This window comes from Marmota marmota, unplaced genomic scaffold (genome assembly GCF_001458135.2).
Source record: "Marmota marmota marmota unplaced genomic scaffold, marMar, whole genome shotgun sequence".
Classification (NCBI taxonomy): domain Eukaryota; kingdom Metazoa; phylum Chordata; class Mammalia; order Rodentia; family Sciuridae; genus Marmota; species Marmota marmota.
The window spans coordinates 26,009,781-26,035,242 of NW_025999977.1; the positions used below are offsets into that span (position 1 = coordinate 26,009,781).

A 25,462-nucleotide genomic window follows, 5' to 3' on the forward strand; every position below is an offset into this window, starting at 1 on the left:
TTTTTTTTTTTTTTTGGTACTGGGGATTGAACCCAGAGGTGCTTTACCACTGAGCCCCATCCCTATCCCTTTCTAATTTTTTAAATTTTGAGACAGTTGCTGAGGCTGGTCTCAAACTTGTGATCCTCCTGTGTGCCACCATGCCTGGTTTTCTTTACTCATTTTCTACTTGGATTTTTAAAAACTGAGTTCTTTATATCAAAAATAGTCAAAATAGTAGTCCTTTGGCAGATAAGTGGTTCAAAAATATTTTCTCCAAGATTGTAGCATGTCTTTCCATCTCTTCCATGGCCTTTCATTGAGTAAGAGTTTTTAGTCTGATGAGGTCTAAGCTCCTTGGTTAAAAACATCAATAATTATCAACCCTTTTCAGATCTCCAATGTTTACATGGGCAAAAATATTTCATCAACTGTCTAGATAGCAGCATTATCTACTGTCAATACACACAGTGATCCTCAGTACTACTAAAATTGGCATTAATTATAATTATAAAAATCAGTCTCCATGACGGCTTGTAGGGCAAAACCACCTTTATTCCTTTCATTCCAATTCAGTCTATAATCTCATTACAAAGATCTCTACATTTGAAGTCAAGTCATCTTCACTTGTACAGGTCATGGAAGATGGGAATTATAATAGAGAACTAGTGCCCATTAGAATGTTAAAATCAAACCATGCCACCTCCAAAGTATAAAGAATTGCAAGGCTCAAAGATTTTCGGAGAAAACAGCTTTTGTTTAAAGATAAGGGGCTTGATATATAAACTCTTCAAGTTCCTTTTTTTGTAAAAGACTATGGACTCTCTGAGTTTAGGAAATATGGCTTTTAGATAACCTATTTTTATGATGAAAAATTAAGACACAACTAATTGGTACAATCCCTTCAATCTCTTATTTGCTCATTACTTAGAACATGTAGCTTTGAATTTCCTGGCCATCCTATACTTATGGTTTTTTCTAAACTCAAGAAGCTAAAATGTAAAAGATCAGGATATCACTTAGGGAAAAAAAATGTGTGTGTGTGTGGTGTGTGTTTCTTTGTTTCTTTTTCTTTTCTTTTCTTTTTTTGAATGGAATAAAGATTAGAAATCAGCCTCTTATATGGTGACATTCCTTCTACCACAAATATGTCAATGTGCTACATGGTGCATCAACATTGTGTTTACAGAATAAATACATACAAAATAACCATAATGATAATGAAACCAGACATGGTGGTACATTGGAGATGAAGTACACATGGTGTAGGATAAAATCAATAAGTAATTAAAAAAAGATTGAATAATCTTAATAAGTTCACCAACCTATTTGACATAAAGAATCCAATCCTGCAGTGATAAACAGTGGTTTATTCTGATCCACACATATTGATTTACTACAGAGAGAAGAAAAGATTCTAATTTAGTTTAGCAATCAAATATACTGCCACACTCTACTGTAAACATCAGAGTCAAGTTTTATATCTAGTCACTGATGAGAGAGAGCATTGCCCAAATGAACAAGTATCAAATTAATAAATTTCAAAAATTAAAGTATAGCATGAATACTTTTAAAGGGAAAGAAATGACAGACCCATTACCACCTAAATCAAAACCAAGAGAAATGGCAAAGCTAAGAAAGAAACATACTAAAAGTTTCAATTCTATTTCAAGTTAATGTAAGAGTAATAATAAAGGGAGGGCTACTAAATTAGGGTGAAAGAGAACAAAAAGTGTAATAGTATCAACTTATTCTAGTTTCAGACAAATATTTAGTTGTACAATTTGAGAAACAGTTAAGCAATGTAAGAAGCAGGAAATGATATGAAATTGTCCCTTTATTCAGGGAACTTTGCCAGTCAAGGAAAAAAAAGAGAGAATAATAATCAGATATGGCAATAATACCAAATAAAATAAGAACTATAAGAAACACCTTAACAGTACCTTTTATCAATGCCAAATGCCAACTGGTTGATAACTCCACGTATTTTTAGTAATAGAGCTTCTGATTTACTGGTAAACTTAAAAAAAAAATCCAGAAGAATAAATTATAGGCTCTGCCTTTCAATCACAAAAACAGGTAAAATAAATAAACCTTTGAAGAAGTACAGAAATAATTATTGGCCCAACAAACATATATGACTGGGCAAAACAAAATTTGAATAAAGAAATCTTGATCACTTTAACTCATTCTTCAAACTTCATGAGTGCATGGTGTGGAAAAGACTTGTGTTAATTCACCAATCATTTTAGCTACTCAAATGGATCACTATTATTGTCAAAGACTTTTAAAAATGTACGTCTGTATGTGTGTGCATACTCTTATTATGGTCTAAAAGAAAAATTACCAACATGCATTTGTGTTGGTTAGAAAACAAGAGGTATATATAAAAAATAACTTTCACATAGAAGGGCATATTGCCACCTTCAAAACAGTCACTATGGGAGCTGCAGACTGGTCCAATGACACTGAAGCTCACTAAAATGATTTTTAAACTTCTTTTCTGAATTGCCTTTGGAGCCTGAAAAATAAACTACTAAATATTCTCATTGGTGTCAAGTTTTATATCTAGTCACTGATAAGAGAGAGCATTGCCCAAATGAACAAGTAAGTATATAACCTGGTATATAACCAGGATAACTACACCAGAACATTTTTGGAGGATTAAAGGAGATAGATACTATTAATAATTAAGCTCTCACATGAGTGAAAATCAGGACATATGTTTACCTTACAAATCTTTTCATTTTAAAAGATACCAAGTCATTCAGAATGTCATTCTGGCCAAACCAGAATGACTAAGATGCATGAAACAAAGACATGAATTTTCTAGTTTTTACTAGTAATTCTATAAGATAACCTTCATTCTGGAATAAGTATAAGGCTCCCAAGGAAAGTATTACAAATGTATAAGATTTGATATATTTATTTAAAAGAAAGCTCTGGAATAACTTTAATGCTTCTAATAAGTGTTTAAAACTATTGGGGCTGGGGTTGCAGCTCAGTGGTGGAGTGCTTGCCTAGTACATGTGAGGCACTGGGTTCAAACCTCACCACCACATAAAAATAAATAAAATAAATGTATTGTGTCCATCTACAACTAAAAATATTAAAAAATATATATAAAGAGAAAACTTTAATTGAATCATTAATTTTAATTGGAATATATTTATTATACAATTCTAATTACATTATTTATTCTATGGGAGAGGAATAAACTCAACCACAAATATGTTTAATAGAGATTAGGATTTGGAGAACATTAAAAGTTTAACTCAACTCCTTCAGCTGCTAAATCAATCACCTTATCTAAAACAGCCTCATTATTTCCCAAAGCAATTCATTTCATTTTTAGATAATGGAAGTATTAGAAAGTTCTATCATATTTTGAGTAAATTGTCTATACTGATTTTTTTTCTAAATAGTAATAAACATTTCCAAATTAATCTGTCAATTAAGATATAAGCAAATACTGTTCAACTTAATAAATAAGCAAATACAATTCAAATAAATACTGTTCAAACATTAGGTGATTTTAAGAAAACATCTAATAAAACATATTTGGAATGTTCTGAAAAATTAAAATTTAAAGTCTATTGTGTGTGTGTGTGTATATATATATATATATATATATATATATATATATAATAAAATAAAATATATATTCTCAGTCATAACAGTCTAACCATGAAAGCAAAGGGCTAGACCCTGGTGTCTAAGTTGCTCTGAAAACTTTGATTTGAAGGGAAGAGAGATGTGTTAGGCAAGTGCTCTGCCATCAAGCCACATCCCCAACCAGACTTTTTCTTTAAAAGATTTCCAGCAAAATTTGATTGTGCCATGGAAGATAATGATAACAGTAATTACAACAACCAATACTTATTGAGTAATACTTTGTTCCAGGCCTTGTGCTAGATATTGCATGTGTATTCCCTCTGTTAATACTCACAAGAATTCTATGAAAAAGGTACGTTTTTATCCATTTTACCCCAGAGGAAAGTGAGGCTTAAGTGAAATTAAGTGACTTACCTAAAAGCACATGACTAGTAAATGGTCACCCTGAGATTTGAACCCAGGTAACATTAGATGATTTCAGAGTTCATGTTTTTAACTTCTACAACAAACAGCACTTTTTTTTTTTAACTCAAAAAATAACATTGCTTAAATTTTTTAAAGGGCATAGAGATTCTAATTCTTAATGGAAACTAAAAATGAATAAACACACAGCCAATTTATCTCTTAAAACTTATTGGGATTTATGGCTATAAGCAATTTAGAACTTTTGCTTCAAACAGAGGGGAGGCCATACAGCTGAGTGTGTTCTGACACTACCCAACACTCTGTATGTAGAGGTCTTTGGCAGTAGCAACAGGAAGGGAGGGGATGAAGTATCTTAGGCAAAGTGTTTATTGTTCATAGCTGTGCATCAAGGTGCTAATTTTTCCAAATTGGATACACACCATTCAAGCCCAAAGGGTAGGAAATATACAAACCATTAATGATGCTCCATAATAATGTGCAACAAATCGAAGTGTCTTGCATATTACTTTTCTCTTCTCAGAGTCAAAATCCTATAAAAATCATTTATTAAAAAGAAAAAAAAAACAAGTTGAGAGAACTAAATATCTGTAACAGGAAGAGCAAATTATTAAATCAGAGGTAGATTCTTTCTTTCTTTTTATTTAAAATCCACCCTGAGGGGTAGGATTCCTCACCTTGATATTTGTTTCTATCAGCTGCAGCCTTCTAGAGCTACAGCTCTCAGATCTTTTCTTTGTTTAAACACTTAGCTCAATAGAATTCAGATATAAGCACACATTTTATAGTGCAGAATACCCTAAGTATTCTCTGACAAGCACAGATAAGAAGAAACTAATTTTCTACTTCCTTTAATTTAAAAGTTGGAAAGTAGTCCTATCTCTCAGTGGGTTGAAGACTCGTTTTTTAAATCTTTCGTATCCCCATTCTAGCCACTATATTTATTTTCTCTGTTCTAACTACATTTTCTTTTCCAAAATCTTAAGATGTATATGACTCCTTAAACTACCCCACCCAGAGCTTTTTTTTTTAATTTCATCATTATTTTTCCCTCTCCCCCATTAAGCAAGCACAGCTCTGAGTGTACAACAAACAGTTGGAATTGGGAGAGATTACCTGAAAAATATCATATTTACTTCCAATTATGACCAGAGGTATTGGAAATGGGTCAATTAATTCACGATCCTGTTAATAAATGCATTTGATTAATTCATTATAAATATTACTTGCTATGTGCTCAGAAAGTTCGATTGACTTCCAAAAGAATACCATTTTCAGTTTCTTCATAGATGTTCATTTTGCTTGCTATGGAATCTGTTCCAATATTATCTTCACTTACTAAGCTGTATTTCTTAAGAATTAAATGAGAAACAGCAATTCCCTTAAGTACTATGATATTTATTCTTTTGCATGTTCTGCCCTTTTAAAAATTTTTATTTATTTTTTTAGTTGTAGTTGGACACAATACCTTTATTTTATTTATTCATTTTTTTTGTGGTGCTGAGGATCGAACCCAGGGCTTTGCACATGCTAGGTGAGCACTCTACCGCTGAGCAACAACCTCAGCACCTGCATGTTCTGCCCTTTTGTTTTCTTATGCAACACATCACCTTTAGGAATCTTTTTTCTATTTTGTGTTGACTGTTGCAATAGCGTTTATACTGCACGGATTTGTTTTGTTCCAATACTGTCTGTATAAGACACAGGCATATAAACTCTGAGCAATAGAAAATGCTGCTTCTAGTTTTCTAGATGATGATACTTAGAATTGTATTTAGAGAATCCGTATTACCATTATAGCAACTTTGTGATTTAATTGGTTGTCAGATAATCAAAAGATACTGAATATGTGACAGACACTAAATAAATGTAAAGTATAGAGTGATGATGAAAACTGTTGTAACTCTACTTCTTGCTTAAATTGGAAGCTTCACCTAATCTTTGCCAGGTGACTTTTGCACAGTCTGTTTTTTATCTTCACTTTACAGAGATTATAAAATCAATATCAAACTACTACTTTAAAACTCTATTTCTTTTGACTGGTGTAATATGCCATAACAATCACAGCAGATGTCTAACAAGAAGACATAAGAAATCTTCTTCCTTGTTTTGCTCTAACTGAGGTTTTATTAAATTGCTATAATTTTCCAGTGAACAAGTTCATTTACATCAAATGAATTTCAAGTCATGCATAAAAATCTAAAGAAGTTGTTTGTGATGCTATCTTCACTATGTTATGGGACTTAGGATTCCAGGAATAAACCCACAGCAACTCACTGGATGGTCCTTTGGCATATTACTCCACATTTTCTGCCTCAATTCAGAAGCTGCTTTAGAATTTGTCTTTCCCAATTTCATTATCACTTTATCAACATGGCTTTTTGTGGCTTTCAGCAGATTTTCCATAGTGGGCCAAAGGTCATTCGGCTTTGAAAGATCCAAAACAAGAACAATAGAAAATGTCCTAAAGAAAGAAAAACATCCTTAAAAAAAAAAAGACTCAAAATAATGACCATTTGAAATCCTAGTGTACTGAAAATTATATAAGAATAACAATACTATAGCTGAAGAAAAAAATAGCATTATTCTAAGACAAAAAAATATGAATTTTAGTCTTCTGAATTCCAATGCTTTTCTCTAATGATATTTCAGTGTTAAATTGGTAGTGGCATGAAGTGCAAATAGAGATGCTGCCAGCAATTGGACCCAACAATGCCACGTTTAGATCAGATTTTACTGTGTGCTCCAAAGAAGGAATGCAAAAACATGACTAAGAGTGGTGAAGAAGAAGGAAATAGATTCATTGATGGGCCTTGCTAGGAAACACCCAATTTATTTAATCTTTTCAACAATCCTTTCTAGAAGACATTATCATGTCCATTTATGGATCTGAAGTCTGAGGCATGAATTCATAGATATAAAATTACATGTCTTCCTGCTATACCATTCTGCCTCTCTGAAAGCACACCTGTGACCACAAGATAGACCACCACCATCACTGCATGCATTTGTATTCTATCATGCCCATGAAATATAAATCTAAACTAATCAACCAAAAAACACACACTTAAAAAATGGGCCAATAAGCACCTGAAAAGATATTCAATATCATTAATTATTAGGAAAATGTAAACCCAAACCACAATGAGAATACAGAAACCTCAACATAATAAGTATTGCTGAGGATATAGAAAAACTGGAGCTCTCATGCATTGCTGGTGGGAATATATAATGGTGTAGCTTATGTGGAAAACAGCAATGGCAGCACCTCAAAAAATTAAACAGAATTAGCATATGATTCAGCAATTCCATCTGGGTATATATCCAAATACTGGAAGCTAGAATTTGGACAAATATTTGCATACCAATGTTCACAGCAACATCATCCACAATTGTCACATACTAGAAACAACCCAAAGGTCTGTGGTGTAATATGCCATAACAATCATAGCAGATGTCTAACAAGAAGACATAAGAAATCTTCTTCCTTGTTTTGCTCTAACTGAGGTTTTATTAAATTGCTACAATTTTCCAGTGAACAAGTTAAACAAATGGATAAAAAAATGCAGTATATACCTATAATGGAATATTAGTCAATCTTTAATAGGAAGGAATTCTGACACAGGCAATACAATATGAACGAATCATAGAAAGTAGAATGATGCTTGCAAGGATTGGAGGAGGGGAAAATAGGGACCTATTGTTTAATAGATAGAGAGCTTCAGTTTGGGTTGATGAAAATGTCTAGAGATGGATGGTGGTGATGGCTGCACAACAATATGAACAAACATAATATGACCAAATTATACACCTAAAATGACTAAAATGTAAATTTTATGTTATGAATAATTTGTCACATTAAAAACCAAACATACATAAACCTAGGAGTATTTTAGAAAATGCTCATAGTAAGTATGCAGGCATATTCTTGATCAATATGGCTAACATTCTTCTAGGAGTCATAGCAAGAAATTATATGTTACTTAGTTATTTTTGCTTAGGTCAAGCAAACCAGTTATTTTGTGTAATTTGTGCAAAACAATAACTATATTCTGTGCAGTTGTTCTAAACTCAGAAAATAGTCTCTTAGACATTAATTATCAAATTTTTCTATAAAATCACTGTTATTATACTGTCCAGCCAATCATTTTTATGTCAATTTAATAAGCTCACAGTTTTGTGTGATGATAAAATACTATAATAAACACAGTTTTTTAGTAGTAAAAAAACTAATTTTATTTTCAGGGTTTTAGTATGGTTATATTTGAAAAAATATTGACTATAGTTAACTTTTTATTGTAGTAAAATGTATGTAACATAAACATATGCTTTTTTTTAAATTAAAAATAACTTTGTTTCAAAACAAAGGTAAATGGATTGCTCAATTTTTTCCAAGATTAAAATTCTTGTTTCCACTACTTTGGAAATACTTATGTTACTTTTAACCTATTTCATAGCAGATGGCAGCTAAAATTTAAACAACAACAACAAACACCAGGGAATCAGACCACAGGAAATTTTCTATTATAAATTATCTGAAGTCTGTGGAAATGTTCAATACATTTATAATTATATGAGCAGTTATTTCAAAGATAAACAGTATCTAATAGCATTTGGCAATATATTATTTTCTCAAGTTGCTGGGCTCTGTCCAATAAAAAGAAATCATGTGTCAAACTAATTCCAGTCAAAAAATGCTCTGAGATTAGCAACTACATTAAGAGTGAAATGTTTTCTATGAATTCTTTGACCATTAAGCAACCCACTTTGGTTCCAGGCCTATGATTCCCTTTCCCTCTATTCAATATAACCCTGACCCTTTCTCTCTCCTAAAATGGGTTCCAGCTGCCCTAGAGTTCCAGGGAAAGGAAGGTCGAGATCTCACAAAGTGAGGTTATAAAGAAGCTGTGGAATGACTTCATTTCCTGTAGAACCCAGAATTTCCACAAGCCCATCAGGAAAGGGTCTCGGGTCTAGAGAAGAGGAGGTGATTTAACAAGTTGGGGTCAGAACCAAGCCAAGTGACAACACAGGGAAGAGCAGGCCTCTGTGTTTCCATCCTTTCAACCTCTGCCAGGCAAAATGGCAGCTTGAGTTGGTTCAGCCCCTTCCTACCCTCACCACATCTTCTTAGCCACCAGGAACTCTTCTAATTCCCTGGAAGCTCTGCCTAACTCTGTGAAAGAAAGGCAAATGAAAAACAATGTAGTTAGGAGCTGGGGCTGTGGCACGGTGGCAGAGTGCTTTCCTAGCATGTGTGAGTCACTGGGTTCTATTCTCAGGATCGCATATAAATTTACAAACACTGAAAAGTCTGGAAGACATAGCTCACCATGTTAACAGTGGTTATTTTCTATGCAATTCTGGGTTTTCTTACTTTGTATCTTTCAGTATTTCTCTTAAGTTTTCTATATGTGTATACATTACCTTTGTAATAAGCAACAGAAAGTAAATTATATTTCACCAAAAGAAAAAAATCTCTGGGCAAATAAAGTCAACATTATCTGTATCCAGCCTGCTCTGGAAAAACAATTGTCCTGTTAATAAAAAATAATTCCATACTCTAAGGCTCTTAATGCCTGAAATGGAACAAATACTTTCCAAGCCCTTTGTATCTGGTCCAGGCAGCAGTAATGGTTTGTGTTAATCTCTGACAAGAATAAGATATTTCAGATTTTTTAAAAATGTGTTTCTCTTGGCTAAGATCAGTTCCCAGGAACATTGTGAGCAATGTCACAATTTTCCACATCTGATTTGGCCAACATGTGGGAGTCATTGTCAGGAAAACACCACCAAGAGTTTTGAGGTTTTCCCCTAGATTCTAGTTCTTTAAGGTCAGCAAGCTGAGAGACTTTCTCCTGCAACAGTCTTCCTTTAGATGAAGCTCAACAATGTTAGTCTGCATTACATTCAGGATACATTTATACTACCAGCGGAAGAAAAAGCTCAAAGCTGAATTAACTCACTTTGAGATGAATAATGAAAAGAATTAAGCTTTTCAAATTTATTTTTGCAAATGAACTCATTGTCCAAGTATTGTTTGACATATTTTTGTTGTTGTTGGTAGCAGGCTTGCAAAATACAGCACCAGTGGGGATGCCAGCCATCTCACTCCGGCGCAGGCCAGGGCCTTGTTTCTTTCAAAACCTCTTTTGGAAGCATTATAGTTCAAGTTCATAAAAACGAAGTAGGCACAAACCTTCAGCAAAACAAAAGTGTCCCTCAAAATCATGACTCACAAAAGCCTACTCACATTCATGTTGTGGCCATTCCTGTGTGCTCACAACACTTCTTGGAGCTGGCTTGCTTACCGTAAGGTGTCACTTGTGATTGGTATGCTGATTAAGTCCAATAAAGAAGTTCCTCCACCTAGTTCCCAAAAGTGAGCAATATCTTTTGGCTGAAAAAAATTTTTGAATAAAGTTTTTTATTTTTTGAATATTAAGTGCTTCTTATACTTCATTAGCACCTACCTGTATTAATTACAGATACAAAATATTGCAGTCCTCAATCAATCCTTTCTTGGCAATGGAAACTCTCCTTTCTCTATCCCATCCCTCAAAATGCACCAAAGCTTCTATCCAAAGAACAAAGAGGAGCGGGTGCAGTGGCACACACCTGTAATCCCAGTGGCTCGGGAGGCTGAGGCAGGAGGATCACAAGTTCAAAGCCAGCCTCAGCAACAGCAAGGCACTAAGCCACTCAGTGAGACCCTGTCTCTAAATAAAATACAAAATAGGTCTGGGGATGTGGCTCAGTGGTCAAGTGCCCCTGAGTTCAATCCCTAGTACAAAAAAAAAAAAAAATTCAAAGAAGAAAGATGAAACATTAAGAACAAGTTGTCTATGTGTACATAAATGCCAATTCTGGTAATACCCTAATAGAAGACATACTTGGTGCTCCAATTTTGCAAATATCACATGTAATATACACTTAAATTTTAAATAAAATTAACCAGTTGAATATATTTGGTATTCCAGATAGAAATAAAATAGCTGAATAGGAAATATCCTCATTAGGAAGACAGAATCTCACAAAATGAATTACACATACAGATAAGACTTGAGGAAAAGGGACAGACATATGGCTGTCTTGCCTGCAGATGAAGATGACCTGAGCAAAAGCATCAGCAGAGGCTAGACCTGATTTCTAAGGGGAATCTGACAAGTGCCACTGATGACAGCAATTATAGATGGCGGGACCAGATGAGGGTTTAGCTTTTCTGCTTTTCATAGGACTCTTAAACTAGCAGGGGATTGACAGGGCTGGGCAACCAAGTAATTTGAAAATAAGACTTTCCACCATATAAGCACCTTCCTAAACTGCTAGCTAATGGCACCTCCGTTTCTGCCTTGAAGTTGAGGAGTCTTCAGGCCATCAAAACTGTTTAAGGGGCAAAGAGCATTTGTTTAGAATTCTTGAGGAATATTAAATCTGAGAAAGACATGAAGTTTTCATAATAAAAACAGAAATGTCCCACACTATGGTACAAGGTTTAGAGGGGGGAAAAAAGTGAAAAAGAATCCTATGGGTTTTTATGTATCTGCTACCATGAAGAGTAGATGGTCAATAAAGCAAGTTTTAGATGAATATATATTATTTTGCATTTTGATAAATTTTCAATTCATAATCTCTAAAGTTGTCTTACTGTGTTGATATTTGAATCATTAAAGTTTGTGGAGAAAATCATTTATCATTGGAAAATCTCCCTCGATGCACAATTTTGATAAAGGGAGTTTTTAGAACTCTTCTCAAAAGTTAAGCTTATGAAAGTGGTTTCAGTGTTTCCAATGAAAAGGATGATTATATTTCTAGGCTTATCATTCATGTTACAATTCATATGAATCACAAAAACCTTCATCTCAATAGATTACTTTCCCTTTTCTTTTTAATTTCAGTTTTAATAGTCAACTTTTGTTGGTGGATCCAGGAAGCAATAGCAGACAGTTCTGATTCTTTGTGCTTTGTCTAATGAGCAAATATTTGGACTAGATCCAGTTTTGTTAAGGGAATAGTGGGACCCTGCTCTAGATTTTTCTTCCATAGACCTAACTTTATTTAAGACGTGACCCCTTTTCATGAGAGAACTCCAAAAGAGATTCTACTTAGGAATTTCCCCCCAAAACACATTATAATAAGCTCTCCCTCTATCCTGAATAAGTTTGTAACATTCCTCTGAAGAGACACTTAAAAGAAGTGAAAAATAGCAATACAATCAATTAGGTATTATATAGTACCTATAGTACTGCCAAGTTTTTTTTTTTTTTTTTTTTTGGTGGTGCTGGGGATTGAACCCAGCATACCAGGTAAGTTTTCTATCATTGAACTACATTCCTCACCCTGTATTTGTTTTTGAATGCTAATAATTTATATTTTTGAAGAGTATATTTCATGAACAATTCACGGGTCATACCCATCATTTAGCATATTTTTATACTCACAATATTATTCTCATTTGAAAAACAGAAAAACTTGCCAGGCATGGAGGAGCACATTTGTAATCCCAGCTCCCCAGGAGGCTGAGGTAGGAGGATCAAAGGTTAGAAGCCAGAATCAGTAATTTGAGACTCTGTCTCAGAGTAAAAAAAGAAAGGGCCAGAAAGTAGCTCAGTGGTAAAGCACCCCTGGGTTCAATTCCCCATATGTAGAGAGAGAGAAAAAAAGAGAGGCAAAGAAAGAAAAAGTCACATTGACACATTAATACAAGTAGGCCAAAGAACTGTACAATAAAGTTGCAAAGAAATTTTATTTTATCATTTTAACACATAACAAATGAGAAGGCTAAAATATTTTCAGTTTGGACCAGCTTCATAGCAGCTGAAGTACATTTGAAGTTTAACAGTACATAGCCAGGACACATACAAATAGGAATGTTTACTTATTGTAGATAGAAAAGATAAAACCAAGTTGGCATCATTACTTCCTCCCCACCAATGGCACAGTGATGTCACTTAAAAAAATACTCACTGTGTTATGTCCTTTTGCTCTTCTTCCATACGTATATTCCAAAGCTAAGGTTGGTTTTGCTGGCTCATCCCTACATAATGAAGGCAGATGGTATTACCATAATGGACGGCATTAGTTTCTTATGCTATCATCTTATGGTTCCTCCTAAAAACTTCATAAATAGTTACCTCGAATAACACCATTGAAGTAGAAATTAATAATTTTTATATAAGAAATAAAGAAGCCTTTCAAAAATCATCTTAGTGGATTTAAGTGGCAGCTGCAGAAGTGAAAAATAACATCTGAATATTGTGGCAGCCCCTGTTGAGATAAGCAGAGTAGGCAATGGGGCTGACAGTGTCAAAGGTCATGTTGGGGCACAAGCTCTTCATGTCTAGGCCATGTAGGAAGCACTGCTTTGGTGTAGGGAACAAAGGATCTAGTCACTATCAATTTAATGAATATTAACAAATGATTTGGAAAATATTATTTGATAAACTATCTATATTATAGTTTATATTGCCTGATAAACCATTTTATAGTATTATTTTATTTAGTTAGTTTTTATTAGAGTTAAAATGCATAAAATAAAATTAATCATCTTTACCATTTTTTTTTTAAATATATTTATTTTTTAGTTGTAGGTGGACACACAGTATCTTTATTTCATTTTTCTTATGTGGTGCTGAGGATTTAACCCAGTGCCTCATGCATGCTAGGCGAGCACTCTACCACCAAGCCACGATCCCAGCCCCATCTTTACCATTTTTAAGTGAAGAGTCAATAATATAAATTATATTCATATTGTTGTGCAACCAATCTTCAGAACTTCTCCTCTTGCAAACCTGAAACTTGCACACCCAGAAATCAACAATTCTCATTTTCACTCCCTGAGTCCCTGGTAACCACCATTCTATTTTCTGTTTCTATGAGTTTGACTACTCTAGATATCACATGTAAGTGAAATCAGATAGTTTTTGTCTTTAGGTGACTAGCTTATTTCACTTAGCAAAATGTTCTTAAGGTTCATCCATGTTGTAGCATGTGGCAGGATTTCTTTTCTTTTCAAGGTTGAACAATATTGATAAAAAATATATTTTTAGTTTAGAGAACAACAACAAAAACATCCAATTTTTAAATTTGTGATTTGTATATTTACTAAATATTTTAATTTTACCCATGTACATCTTTATATTTAGTTATATTTCCTGGCAGAAATCTCCTTTCATGAAGCAAAAATGCTGCTTTTAAGACAAAAGTTATAAAATCTGATATTCAACCTACAATTTGGAAAATTGTCTTTTTTCTTTTTTTGGTACTGAGGATTGAACCCAGGGGTGTTTAACCACTGGGCCACATCCCCAGCCCTTTTTATATTTTATTTAGAGACAGGGTCTCACTTAGTTGCTAAGTGCCTTGATAAGTTGCTGAGGCTGGCTGTGAACTCTTGATCCTCCTGCCTCAGCCTCCTGAGCCACTGGGACTATAGGTATGAGCCACAGTGCCCAGCTGGAAAATTGTCCTTTTTCTATCAAGGAATTGAAATTAATGTTTTTCAATTCAATGTAGTAGTTTATAATATTTCACTAATGTGTATCAGATGATTTATTTACTATGAAAAACATCTAGGAATGTGACCTAAGAAGAATCATGATTCCTAGACCTTGTATGATGACATAGGTATGAGTCTGAACAGCTTCTTCTAAGAAACAATTTTGCTGGTGAAAGGATTTATCTGAAGACAGGATTCTACTATTTGTATTTATAATATTTTTCAAACACATAACATTTCTTGATCCTAAAGACCAAATCCTATCTCTTTTGATGTTTTTTTGAGAGTTAGAAAAAAACATACATTAGATTGAAAGGAATAGAAAAATATCTTCTAAAATCAATAGGGAGATTTCTCCTTATCAATTTCCTTCAATTCTACCACTCTGAATCCCCAATCTCAATCTGATGACATGCTTCTACAGTATAAGAGGTTAGGAAGGGTATAAAACAATTGGAAAAATGTATAGTTTAAGAACCAAAATTGTGTTTCAAAATTTATCCCTGAGCTTCTTTTTTACCACCCACCCCCATTTATGGAGTAGACAAAGGGGAATGAAGGGAAAGGAGGAGAGATGGGATAAGGAAAGACAGTGGAATGAAACTGACATAACATTCCTATGTATATATATGAAGATACCACAGTGAATTTCACCATCATAAACATCCACAAGAAATTAATTTAAAAAATAACTCTTGGTAAATGGCAGAAAGATCAATAGAGGGAAGCAAACAGGAGATGGAAGGAAGGGAAAGGGACGAGAAGTACTGAGGACTGAATTAGAACAAGATATATTCCATGCTTTTATAACTATGACAATTGGAATGAGAAGTTGTGCTCATTTGTGTGCAATGTGTCAAAATGCATTCTGCTGTCATGTACAACTAATTAGAACAACAAAAAAAAAAAAAGGAAAAAAGGATTCTATTTTCATGTATAACTAAAAAGAATCAATAAAACTAATAAAAAGTATCCCTGAGAAACTCAGAGATTACAATTATTGTTCAAATAATCATATATTAAGTACAGTAAAAATAACTTCAATATCAAAGCAGCATAGCCAAAAAGAATGTAGGTACTATTGTAGGCTGGGTAATTATGATAACATTTCTCCCTCAAATAGGAAAATTTAGTATCAATAGTATATTTTTTGGCTTGTCATCATTTTTATCCCTAAAGGGGCTCTTATAAGTTATACTGAGAACGCATTAATAATTAAATATTTTGTACTGGCGTGGTGGCACAAGCCTGTAATCCCAGCAGCTCAGGAAGTTGAGACAGGAGGATCGCAAGTTCAAAGCCAGCCTCAGCAACAGCAAGTCACTAAGCAACTCAGTGAACCCTGTCTCTAAATAAAATACAAAACAGGGCTGCAGTGGTTCAGCGGTTGAGTGCCCTTGAGTTTAATCTCTGGTACCCACCCCCCCAAAAAAATATTTTGTTTGGGTTTCAAAATCATTCTCCTTCTGTGTAAAGTTAGAACTGAACTTGCCTTGTACAACTAGAATAAGCATAAATGTAGTCTAAAGGTTAACATAACACTTACCTGTCAAGACACCTTAGAATAATAGTAGTCTTCCCCTGGAAATTCAAAGAGAAAGAATACTGTATTAATGTCATCTGTATGTAAAATTTTATTAGTATTCATAATTGCAGCTCAAAATAGCTTTTTTTTAAAAAAAAAATCATTTGAATGATAAATTACCTGGAAACTAGAAACTTTCAGAATTGTTCTATAGTTTGATAAGTAGAAAAAGTTAACTGTCAACTTTCCATCACAGTGTAACTACACTGCTATTATTGTAATTACAAAGCCCCACAGATGACAAATATTAGCAAATCATACCTCACTTTAGTGGTCAACTTGGCAGCTGTCTTAAATTTTCTCTCTACTCAACAATGCTAATTACTGGTTAAGCTGATGATTAGTGTCTTCTAAAATGTTTTCATTCCAATTGTTGAAGTGGAAATTAAAAAAAAGATAACATACAAATAAAGGACATGTTGCAAATATGTTCTAAGTAGGCAATTCAGACACTGGGTTAGAACACTTTGTTTGTTTTAATTCTAAAGGATGTACTTATTTTAAATTCTTTTTAGGAGTCAGGAAATATAAGTGCCGGCCAATCTTTGCCACTAACCATGAAACTTAACCTTAATCTTATCCAGAGACCAGCTCAGTGGTTTGAATCTGTGTGTGTGTGTGTATATATATAGTAAGAATTTTTTTTTTTTAAACAAATGATCCTTCGTAAGAAAACAGACAAAAAAGGAATAGCAGGGAAAGCTCTGCTGGAGGAAACCCTGGGCGCCAAGGAAAATAGTTTGGAATACCATGGATTGCCAAAAACCCACTATATATATATATATATATACATATATATGTGTGTGTATATATATATATATATATACATACATATGTATATATATGTATATATATATAAAAAGGTATTTATTGACTGGTATTATACTCAACTATAAAGCTAGGACAACTTAGATGTCCCAAAATAGGGGACTGCCTAAATTGACTATGGTAATTCACATACTGGGAAAATATGCAGCTATTAGCAATGACAATGTAGAAATATACTTACATGGTAAGGCACGCATAATAAATCAACATGACCCTGTTTTCAGTTAAAAATCTTTTCCCAATATGTGGGAAGAGATATACACACACATATTGAGAGAAATAAACACAAATAAATAAATTTAGAGGGACATAACTGTGTTAATAATGATTGTTCCTAGCTGATGAATTTTCAGGTAATTTATTTTTTAAAGAAAATCAGAATTTCCTAATTTTCCTATACTGAACATGTATCATATGTAGTTTATTTTAAAAATTTTAAATAATTGAAGACTACATTACCTAAAATGTAATGTACTTCCTGTTTTTCACCATAGCATTTGTCTCCTGGTATTGTCATTGCTATGCAAGTATTTAGTACCCAAGTTCCTTCACAGTAGGAAATGTACTTTGGTCTGGGGTTGTGGCTCAGTGGTAGAGCCCTCGCCTAGCATGTGTGAGGCACTGGTTTCGATCCTCAGCACCACATAAAAATGAAATAAAGGTATTGTGTCCACCTACAACTATAAAAATAAATATTAATAAAAAAGAAAGAAAATATCTTTCATTCATTCCTGTATCCACAGTGCCAAGCAAGACACCTAGCACATAAAAGGTGTTCGCTGAGTGCCCTACTGAATGGATGCATACAAGATTGGAAGGAGCGATGGGAGGCAGCGGGGCTGTTGCCTTCTTTGGTAATGGGAGACCACTATTGGCCAAACAATAGAAGCATTAATTTCTTACTTTTTTAATCTTTCAAAATAAATTAATACTCTGCATAAAACACAGAATCAGGTACTTTTTAAAGCTATCTCAAGGGAGTTCCCACATCTTCAAAAACAAAACAGTTTTAATTTACATTAATGAAAGGAAACAAAACAGTTGTATATGCCATGTATTTCTAATAATCAAAAGAAATGTGGTTTCAGGGGCTGGGGCTGGGGCTCAGCGATAGCACACTTGCCTGGCAAGTGTAAGGCACTGGGTTTGATTCTCAGCACCACATATAAATAAATAAGATCTATTAACAATTAAAAAATTTTTAAATCATGTTTCTTTGTTCATAGCTATTATACAAACTGCACATTAAAAAAAAAAAGGAGTGTGATTTCACAAACAACACAAAGAAGTTGAGAACTATTACAGAGAGTGATTAGTAGAGGCCAAGAAAAGGGTCATTTTGTGTGTGAGCATTTGTATCCTAGAGTAATACCATCTTCAAGGATAGAGAAGTAGCTTCTTTATGCAGACATTTTTCTTTGTAATAAAAATTTATTTGTAAGCATAAGACTAGTACTGGTTATGTTACCCTTATGTAAATTAATGTATGCACATACCTATATGGGAGCAGGATAAAATGTAGGAAGTTGTTAAATTATTATATTCATTATGAAAATCACTCTATGATGTTATATATTATCAATTGTAGGTTCATGAAATGAAATGCTCATATATTAGAGATGTGGCTCATATACTACATTGGATTAAAAGTTAAAAACAAATGATTCCTATGATAATTTTATGTTAAAGAATTAAGTTCTGATAAAAAAAGTGAGCCAAATATGAAAATTTTGGAAAGTACAAATTAAAAAAAACAAAATAAAAATACAATTAAAATTTTACTATCCATATTTCTAATTTCTATCTTTGCATATTCATATAGTTGAGATCATCATATAAAAAATTTACGTACTTTTTTCAGTTCATATTATTTTCTTTCATCACTGGCAACATTATCTTTTCTTTTTCAGTACTAGAGATTCAACTCAGGGCCTCACACATGTTAGGTAAGCACTCTACCACTGAGCCACATCTGTAGCCCTTTTTATTTTAAGACAGAGTCTCACTAAGTTGCCCACCTTCCTGAGTAGCTGGCATTATAAGTTTGCACCATTGCATCCAGCACTAATACCTTTTATGGTTATATAAGTATTTCCCCCAACAGATATAATCTGTGTAGATAATATCCCCACATGAGGGGTGTCTGGTTGTGCAAGGAGGGCCTTCTGAGATACAGATGGAAATGAGAGAGGTACCGAACATAGAGCCTTGCAGAGTTTAGTTTCTAAAAGCTTCCTATTTGTCAATGCCCTTAAGTTGAAAGCATGAAGCACAGGAACTTAACAGTAAGGTGAACTCCAAAAAGACACCAGCTATGATGCTACTTGAATTTTAGCATCTTGGGTCTGGCAAGCCTTGACCCATTTTGGACAGTGTCACCAGCCATTCTGCCTCCCAGGTGGGAATTCTGTATGTCAAACAAAGCGACGTGAGAACATGATGCATCTCTTCCCACTCTGTGTGGTTACTTCCAAATGTTTCCATATACTTGGCTAAGAAATTTGACAGAGAATGGGAGGGAGTCTCGCCCACAAATCAGTGGTCCAACAGAATTACTGCCTTATTTGCCCCACATTTTCAAAAAAAATCTTTGATAAACATCATTGCTACAATTAAATTATTCCTGAAAAGTGATTTCTAAAAGCTGTAACTGAATCCAAATATGAATATTATGAAAATAATGACTTATTGATTTATATGCTTAGATATTTAAATGAATCCTGGCCTTTATACTCAATTGAGATAGAAGATCTGAACATTTTTAAATTATAAAAAAAAAAAAAAGTTCAAAATCTCTTTCTAAAGTTTTATTTACTATTATAACTTTTCCTAGATTAATAATAAGTGCTTTCTAGTAATAAGTGCTTTCTAAACCACATTTGTCATCTGGTTAGGGAGGTGAAAAATCTATACTTTTTTCCCCCCTTTTTTGTTACAAGGGATTGACCCATGGGCCCTTAACCACTGAGTCACATCCCCAGACCTTTTTTTTATTTTTTATTGTGAGATAGGGTCTCAATAAATTGCTGAGGCTGGCCTCAAACTTGTGATCCTCCTGCCTCGGTCTCCTGAGTTGCTGAGATTACAGGCGTGCTACTCAGTGAAACTATATTCATTTCTATTAAAGAATTAAGATAAATTTTGGCACTAGTGGTTAAATCATCTCAATGACTGGAAAAAGATTTAAAGCATTACCCCATTTTTACTGCCAATGAAGAAAACAGATTTTTCTCCAATTTCAACTCCATCGCCTTCACTTCCATTACTTCCTCTTTTTTCTACTTCAGCTTTTGCAATTTCCCAGAGAGTCTCACTAGATGAGAAGCAGAGAAACAAACAGATCATTTTAATTATTTATTCCACTCAGGGAAATTTTATTTCAGTAAGATTTATAAAAGAAAAAAACTTTTTTTCTGGAGAGAATAAGTTGGTAAAATATCTGAGGATTAGTCAGATTTGTAATTTTTTTTCCTTTGAACTAATACTGAAATTGATAGGCAGAACCTTTATCACCAGGCTTTGAAGTTTTCTTACTTTAGAGCTTCCCAGCAAGGTAAAAGGCTGTCATATGTAAGTTTCTCAGACACACATAAAGGTATGAGGACTTTTGGAAAGATACAACTTGGGAATCACAAAACACGTAAGTCATCTAGGAATATGGGAAGCACGCAAAATCAGTGTGCTTAATAATCTTTGCTCCCTGAAACATTTCTTTTTGTATTTGTAATTATGTTTTTGACCCCAAATTTCTTTTTTAAAATGTGAAAAGATGGAAGGGAAAAATTCACCTAAAATTGTAAACATTTTGAAAACCATTTTTTTCATTCCTCTTTATATAAAACTCTAAATAGGATTGTATCTTTTTTTTTTTCTTTTTAAGTCCAAGTGAAAATGCAGAACTATATTGAACTAAAAAACACAGATAAGACCTGATGGCTCCTGAATCTGCAGCTTTCTCTGTATGTGAATTTGGGCAAATTACCTAGTCTCTACATCCTTTATTTCTTTATTAATTAAACAAATATTTATTAAGCACCTAATATATGCAAGCTTCCTTAAGCTCAAGTATGTTTCTTCATTTCTAAAATGTAAAAAAAAAAAAAAATAGCCAACTATTATAGGGTTGTCACGATTGTTACAATGTGGTCATTCATTTCATTTAGGGTATGGTCTATAAAAAAATTTAAATTTTTTGAGAGCTTTTAATAATTACTAACCTAGAACCAGGAATAAAGAAGGAACCAAAACAAGAATACAAAAAGTCAAAAACAGGAGTCCCTACATGTTTACTCTAAAATTCATATACAGATGAAGCCTCCAGGAAGTGGGTCTCGGCCTGTCTGCTCCCCAGTCCCACACCATTCTTCCAAATCATGATTATCTGTTTTCCAGGTGCCCAGCAGAGAAAGAAATGGTCACCTGTAGAAACTTATAGCTGTAATCATAGCTTTATAACTGTGACCAGTGATAGAACACTGACCTTTTTTTTTTTTTTCACCCTAAATTCATAAACTCAACAGAGATCCCACCGCTGATCCAAAAAGTATGAAAAAGATTTATTCAGGGCGATCTCTGTCCGGAGGTCCTTGTAAATTGTTCAGAGAGATTTAGGTCTTGAATATCGGTGGATTAAAAGGACACAAAGGGCTCAAATGCATTTTACAGGCCATCAACGTTTCACACCTTTCCCCCACCTCCAACCCCAAAGTGATGTTACACTTTCCTCAGTGCCTTGCAAGTCTCCCATTGGCTCTGTGGTTGGGAACCCTGGCACCAGAAGGGGGAGGGGGCTGGCGAGGAGCCTTGGCGGTCTGGTTCACCGCTGCCCACCCGGTACCTGGAACAGCACCTGGCCCACGAGACACTAATTGAATCAGCAAACGGATGGAGTTGATCACTCAACATCTCTATTCTACCCGTTTGCGGCATAATCGTCTGCTCGAGGATAGTTCCTACGGGCCCCTAACCATCAGATCCAGGTGGCAAACAGGACAGACCCACAATCCCCAACCAGCAGGTCCAGGTGGGCTCTCCCTCCCCGGCCCTTCCAGATTGGGCTGGGAAGAGGAGAGGTTCTCGAGGGGATCGCAGGCCGGGCGCAGGCAGGGTTACGGGAATACCTGGGCATCGTGGTTGGGCCGCCAAAAGTCGCGCGCTCCTCCTGGGGCCCAACCTACAACTCGGCTGGTGGCCGGCTTCGCGACAAGTCGGGGTGTGCAGGCTCCGGGGTTGCCATGGGAGCGACGTCGAAGCCGCGATTGCGTAAGAAAATGGAGCATCACGGGAAATGTAGTTCTCGGCGCTCTTTTTCAACCCTCACTTTTGGCATGGATCCCTGGGGTGAGAGAAGATGTGGTGACAGTGGTTACAAATCTGGCACCTAAAACCAATGGTTTCTGGGCAGGAAATGTTGCTTTATTTATTTTTTAAAAATATCTATTGATTGCCGACTATATCCCAGGGTTCTCTGCTCTTAGTTTTTACTTTTCTGTCCCCAGTAGACATGATTTGGGAATAGAGAGTGAAACAATATCTTGAGCTATTTTTTAGTAATTTAGTAGAAACAAAGAATATTTAAGCCTTAAACCCCAAAATAAGGCATGTGATTTTAACGTTTTCCAACTTTCAGAATATTCTATCATGTTTTATGCAATAGCACTTAATGAGTTATGCATGGGCTTCCCCCACATATATCATTTACTTTATGAATGTAGATTATTTTTGTTTGAACTTAGTGGTCTTTTCATAGAGCTCCAGGAATCTCCAGATCAATAATAAACATTGGATTGTACTACATTCAGGCCCTGTGCTACAGAGAGTAAAGAAAATAGAGTAAGACAACATCCTGACCCTCCAGAAAGTTATACAGAGCTCATTATAATTATAACCCAAGGAAGCAAATGATGTAAGCTTTGTAGTAGAAGTACAGAAAAATTATATGAGAACAAAAGTGGCTAATTATGCCTGAAGGAGTTGTTGAGACATTCATGGCCCTGATAGTATTTGATCTGTTGTTTGATTGTTGAATTTGACCCAGGCTGTCTTGCCCAAGATGTCCTAAATATTTGAAGGAGATACTTTTGCTCCAACCCTCTATATTTTGGCTCAGTTTCTAAGGTATGATGTCCAAGAACATAACTTGAAGTAAGATGGACCTAGATTCAACTCCTGACTCAGCCATACTAGCTAAGTTACCATATTGCCATAATGGGTAAATTACTTAATTTTTCTGAATCTCAATTTATGATACTTTAAGCAGGGAAAGATTATGAGTTTTAAAAAATAAGGTAAATATATGTCCTTGTCATTATCACATGGCTACTGTGAAGGATCTTGCCATTCTGGATTTTACCATGTTGGTTATGAGAAGGCAAATAAGATTTTTAAAAAGAGTGTGCCATGATGAGACCTTAATTTCTTTTTAAATATTTATTTTTTTTTTAGTTGTAGTTGGACACAATACCTGGCCCTGGATTGAACGCAGGACCTCACAGTGCTATGCAAATGTTCTACTGCTGAGCCACAACCCCAGTCCCTCACCCCCACCTTAATTTCAATGAGATAACTTTTTGTAGCTGCTTTAAGTTTTCTGGTGTTTAGCAGACCATGTGGATAGGTGGGAAATTAACAGAGTTTTTACATTTCCCCATTTGTTTTCAAAGTTGTATGATCCTTTTTGGGGGGAAAAATAGCACATAGAAAAAATGAAGAGGAAGAAATAAGTCTACCCCCAGAATACCTAGTAAACATTTTGATGTGCTTCATTCTAGTTGTATTCTTAAAGTTGAGATTATACTGTAAAGTTAATTAATATCCTTATTTTAAACATGCTCATTTCCCCATATCAATTTTTTAAAACATAATGTTGATGGCTGCATAATATTCTACAATATAGCTTTTTTTTCATAATTTACTTAGGCATTTTTCTACTGTTAAGATTGAGATGGTTTAGAGTAAACACCTAACATGATTGGATTAATCAGAGTCCTTTCCTGGAATTTTTCAAAATAGAATTAGGAAAAACAAATCATTCCCTTTTGAAGGAAGTTAGCCTTCCTGCTCTGTTAAATGAAGATGTTATTCTGTTGTTAGAGAAGATGAAGCAGATACACATGGATAGGAAGAGAAAGTTCTGACACGTTTCATGGCTCTGGTTATCTCCAGGGGTCTTCTGTGTCCTGACCTTATGAATTTACTGTTCAGCTCTCCCTTTGATTATATGAGACATCCTAGGATCCTTGTAATAAGAATGATAAAAATGAGTTTTTCATTTTTGTCTATGTCAGTTCAAGTTGCATTTTGGAATTTACATCAAAAAGAGGCTATCTTGGATAGTTACTATAGTGACAGTAGAGAGTGAGGCTTAGGAAAAGGGAGAAAAGTCAATTGCTTCTCTCATTGATGAAGTGGTGATCCTTTTTTTTTTTAATTTGTTTTTGCTGTAGATGGACAGCATGACTTTATTTTATTTGCTTATTCTTTTGTATATGGTGCTAAGGATTGAACCCAGAGCTTCACCCATGCTCTACCACTGAGCCACAGCCACAGCCCAGTGGTGATCCTCTTAACCAACTCTTGGGGGCACAGCAGAGAACAGGCATAGAGGACATGGCGAGTTTGAGATATCACCCAGCATCTGTGCATTATCCAAACCTAGTAAGAACTCTCCTCCAGCTTTTTAGAAGTTATACACTTTCTATAAACTTTTCTATCACAAAAGGCAACTCTTCCGGACTTTGCAATATTTTTCAGAAATTTAATTTGATAGCTTCTAAGCCATCTTCTATGGTAACACCCAACATTCAGTTCCTAGAGACTGTTCATGGAAATTCATTAGAGCCACAAAGTGAGAGAGGGGATTCGTTTTCTCTTGCCACAACACTGCTAATTAAGTCATCTGACTGTACTAGAACCACAATATAACCTACAGAAAAAGATCACCCACTCCCTGTTATTAGCAGATTACGTTGGCAAAGCACTGAGAAGGAAGTAGTTCAGATGCATGTGGGTGAACATTTGTGTCTTATTTTGGAGTTATTTGCTAATAGATATTTACCTAGTTAAGGTTTTGTTTCTTAATTGGCCTGCAAAATAATTATAAAGCACAAGGTGAAGGTTTTGGGGTTGATGTTGATAATAAGGTTGCTTCTAGAGTCATTTTAACTATGTTCAATTTAGGTAATATTAAATTCAACAAATAAAATCACAGTTTGATGCGTTGATCTCATCTCCTCACCCCAGCCTCCTACCAGACCCACCAACGCTTCAGTGTAGGACTGACCTTCCCATTTAAATGCCCAAGAAAACTCTGCATCTTGGTCACACTGAAAAAATGGGGAAATTTGCTGAACCCTAAATATCTATGTGTGACTTACCTTAATTACATTAAAAGGGGAAAAGTTCTCTTATTGAAGTAAAGTCCTTCTTTTAGTGAAAAGAGAGTGTGGGAAAATGTGAGAGGAAATGTGATTTCTGCCAAATATAATAGCAAAGAAACCTCCCTACCAATTTATTCCTGCTCTTATTTCCCCTCT

At 34.6% G+C, this 25,462-nt stretch overlaps 1 protein-coding gene across 1 annotated transcript in view; it reads right to left on the reverse strand.

Annotated features, from left to right (window-relative positions):
• Dync2li1 (dynein cytoplasmic 2 light intermediate chain 1) overlaps positions 1–22,199 on the reverse strand; it is a 28,701-nt gene extending 6,502 nt beyond the window's left edge. The window contains exons 1-10 of the mRNA XM_015479724.2: positions 22,049–22,199; positions 20,124–20,241; positions 16,062–16,096; positions 12,985–13,054; positions 10,329–10,417; positions 6,295–6,481; positions 5,134–5,202; positions 4,473–4,550; positions 1,923–1,999; positions 1,305–1,375 (exon numbers count right to left, since the gene is read on the reverse strand). Coding sequence (XP_015335210.1) covers positions 1,305–1,375; positions 1,923–1,999; positions 4,473–4,550; positions 5,134–5,202; positions 6,295–6,481; positions 10,329–10,417; positions 12,985–13,054; positions 16,062–16,096; positions 20,124–20,241; positions 22,049–22,056 — 802 coding nt within the window. The 5' untranslated portion in view covers positions 22,057–22,199. The remainder of the gene's footprint in view (positions 1–1,304; positions 1,376–1,922; positions 2,000–4,472; positions 4,551–5,133; positions 5,203–6,294; positions 6,482–10,328; positions 10,418–12,984; positions 13,055–16,061; positions 16,097–20,123; positions 20,242–22,048) is intronic.
• Between the last annotated feature and the right edge of the window lie 3,263 nt (positions 22,200–25,462).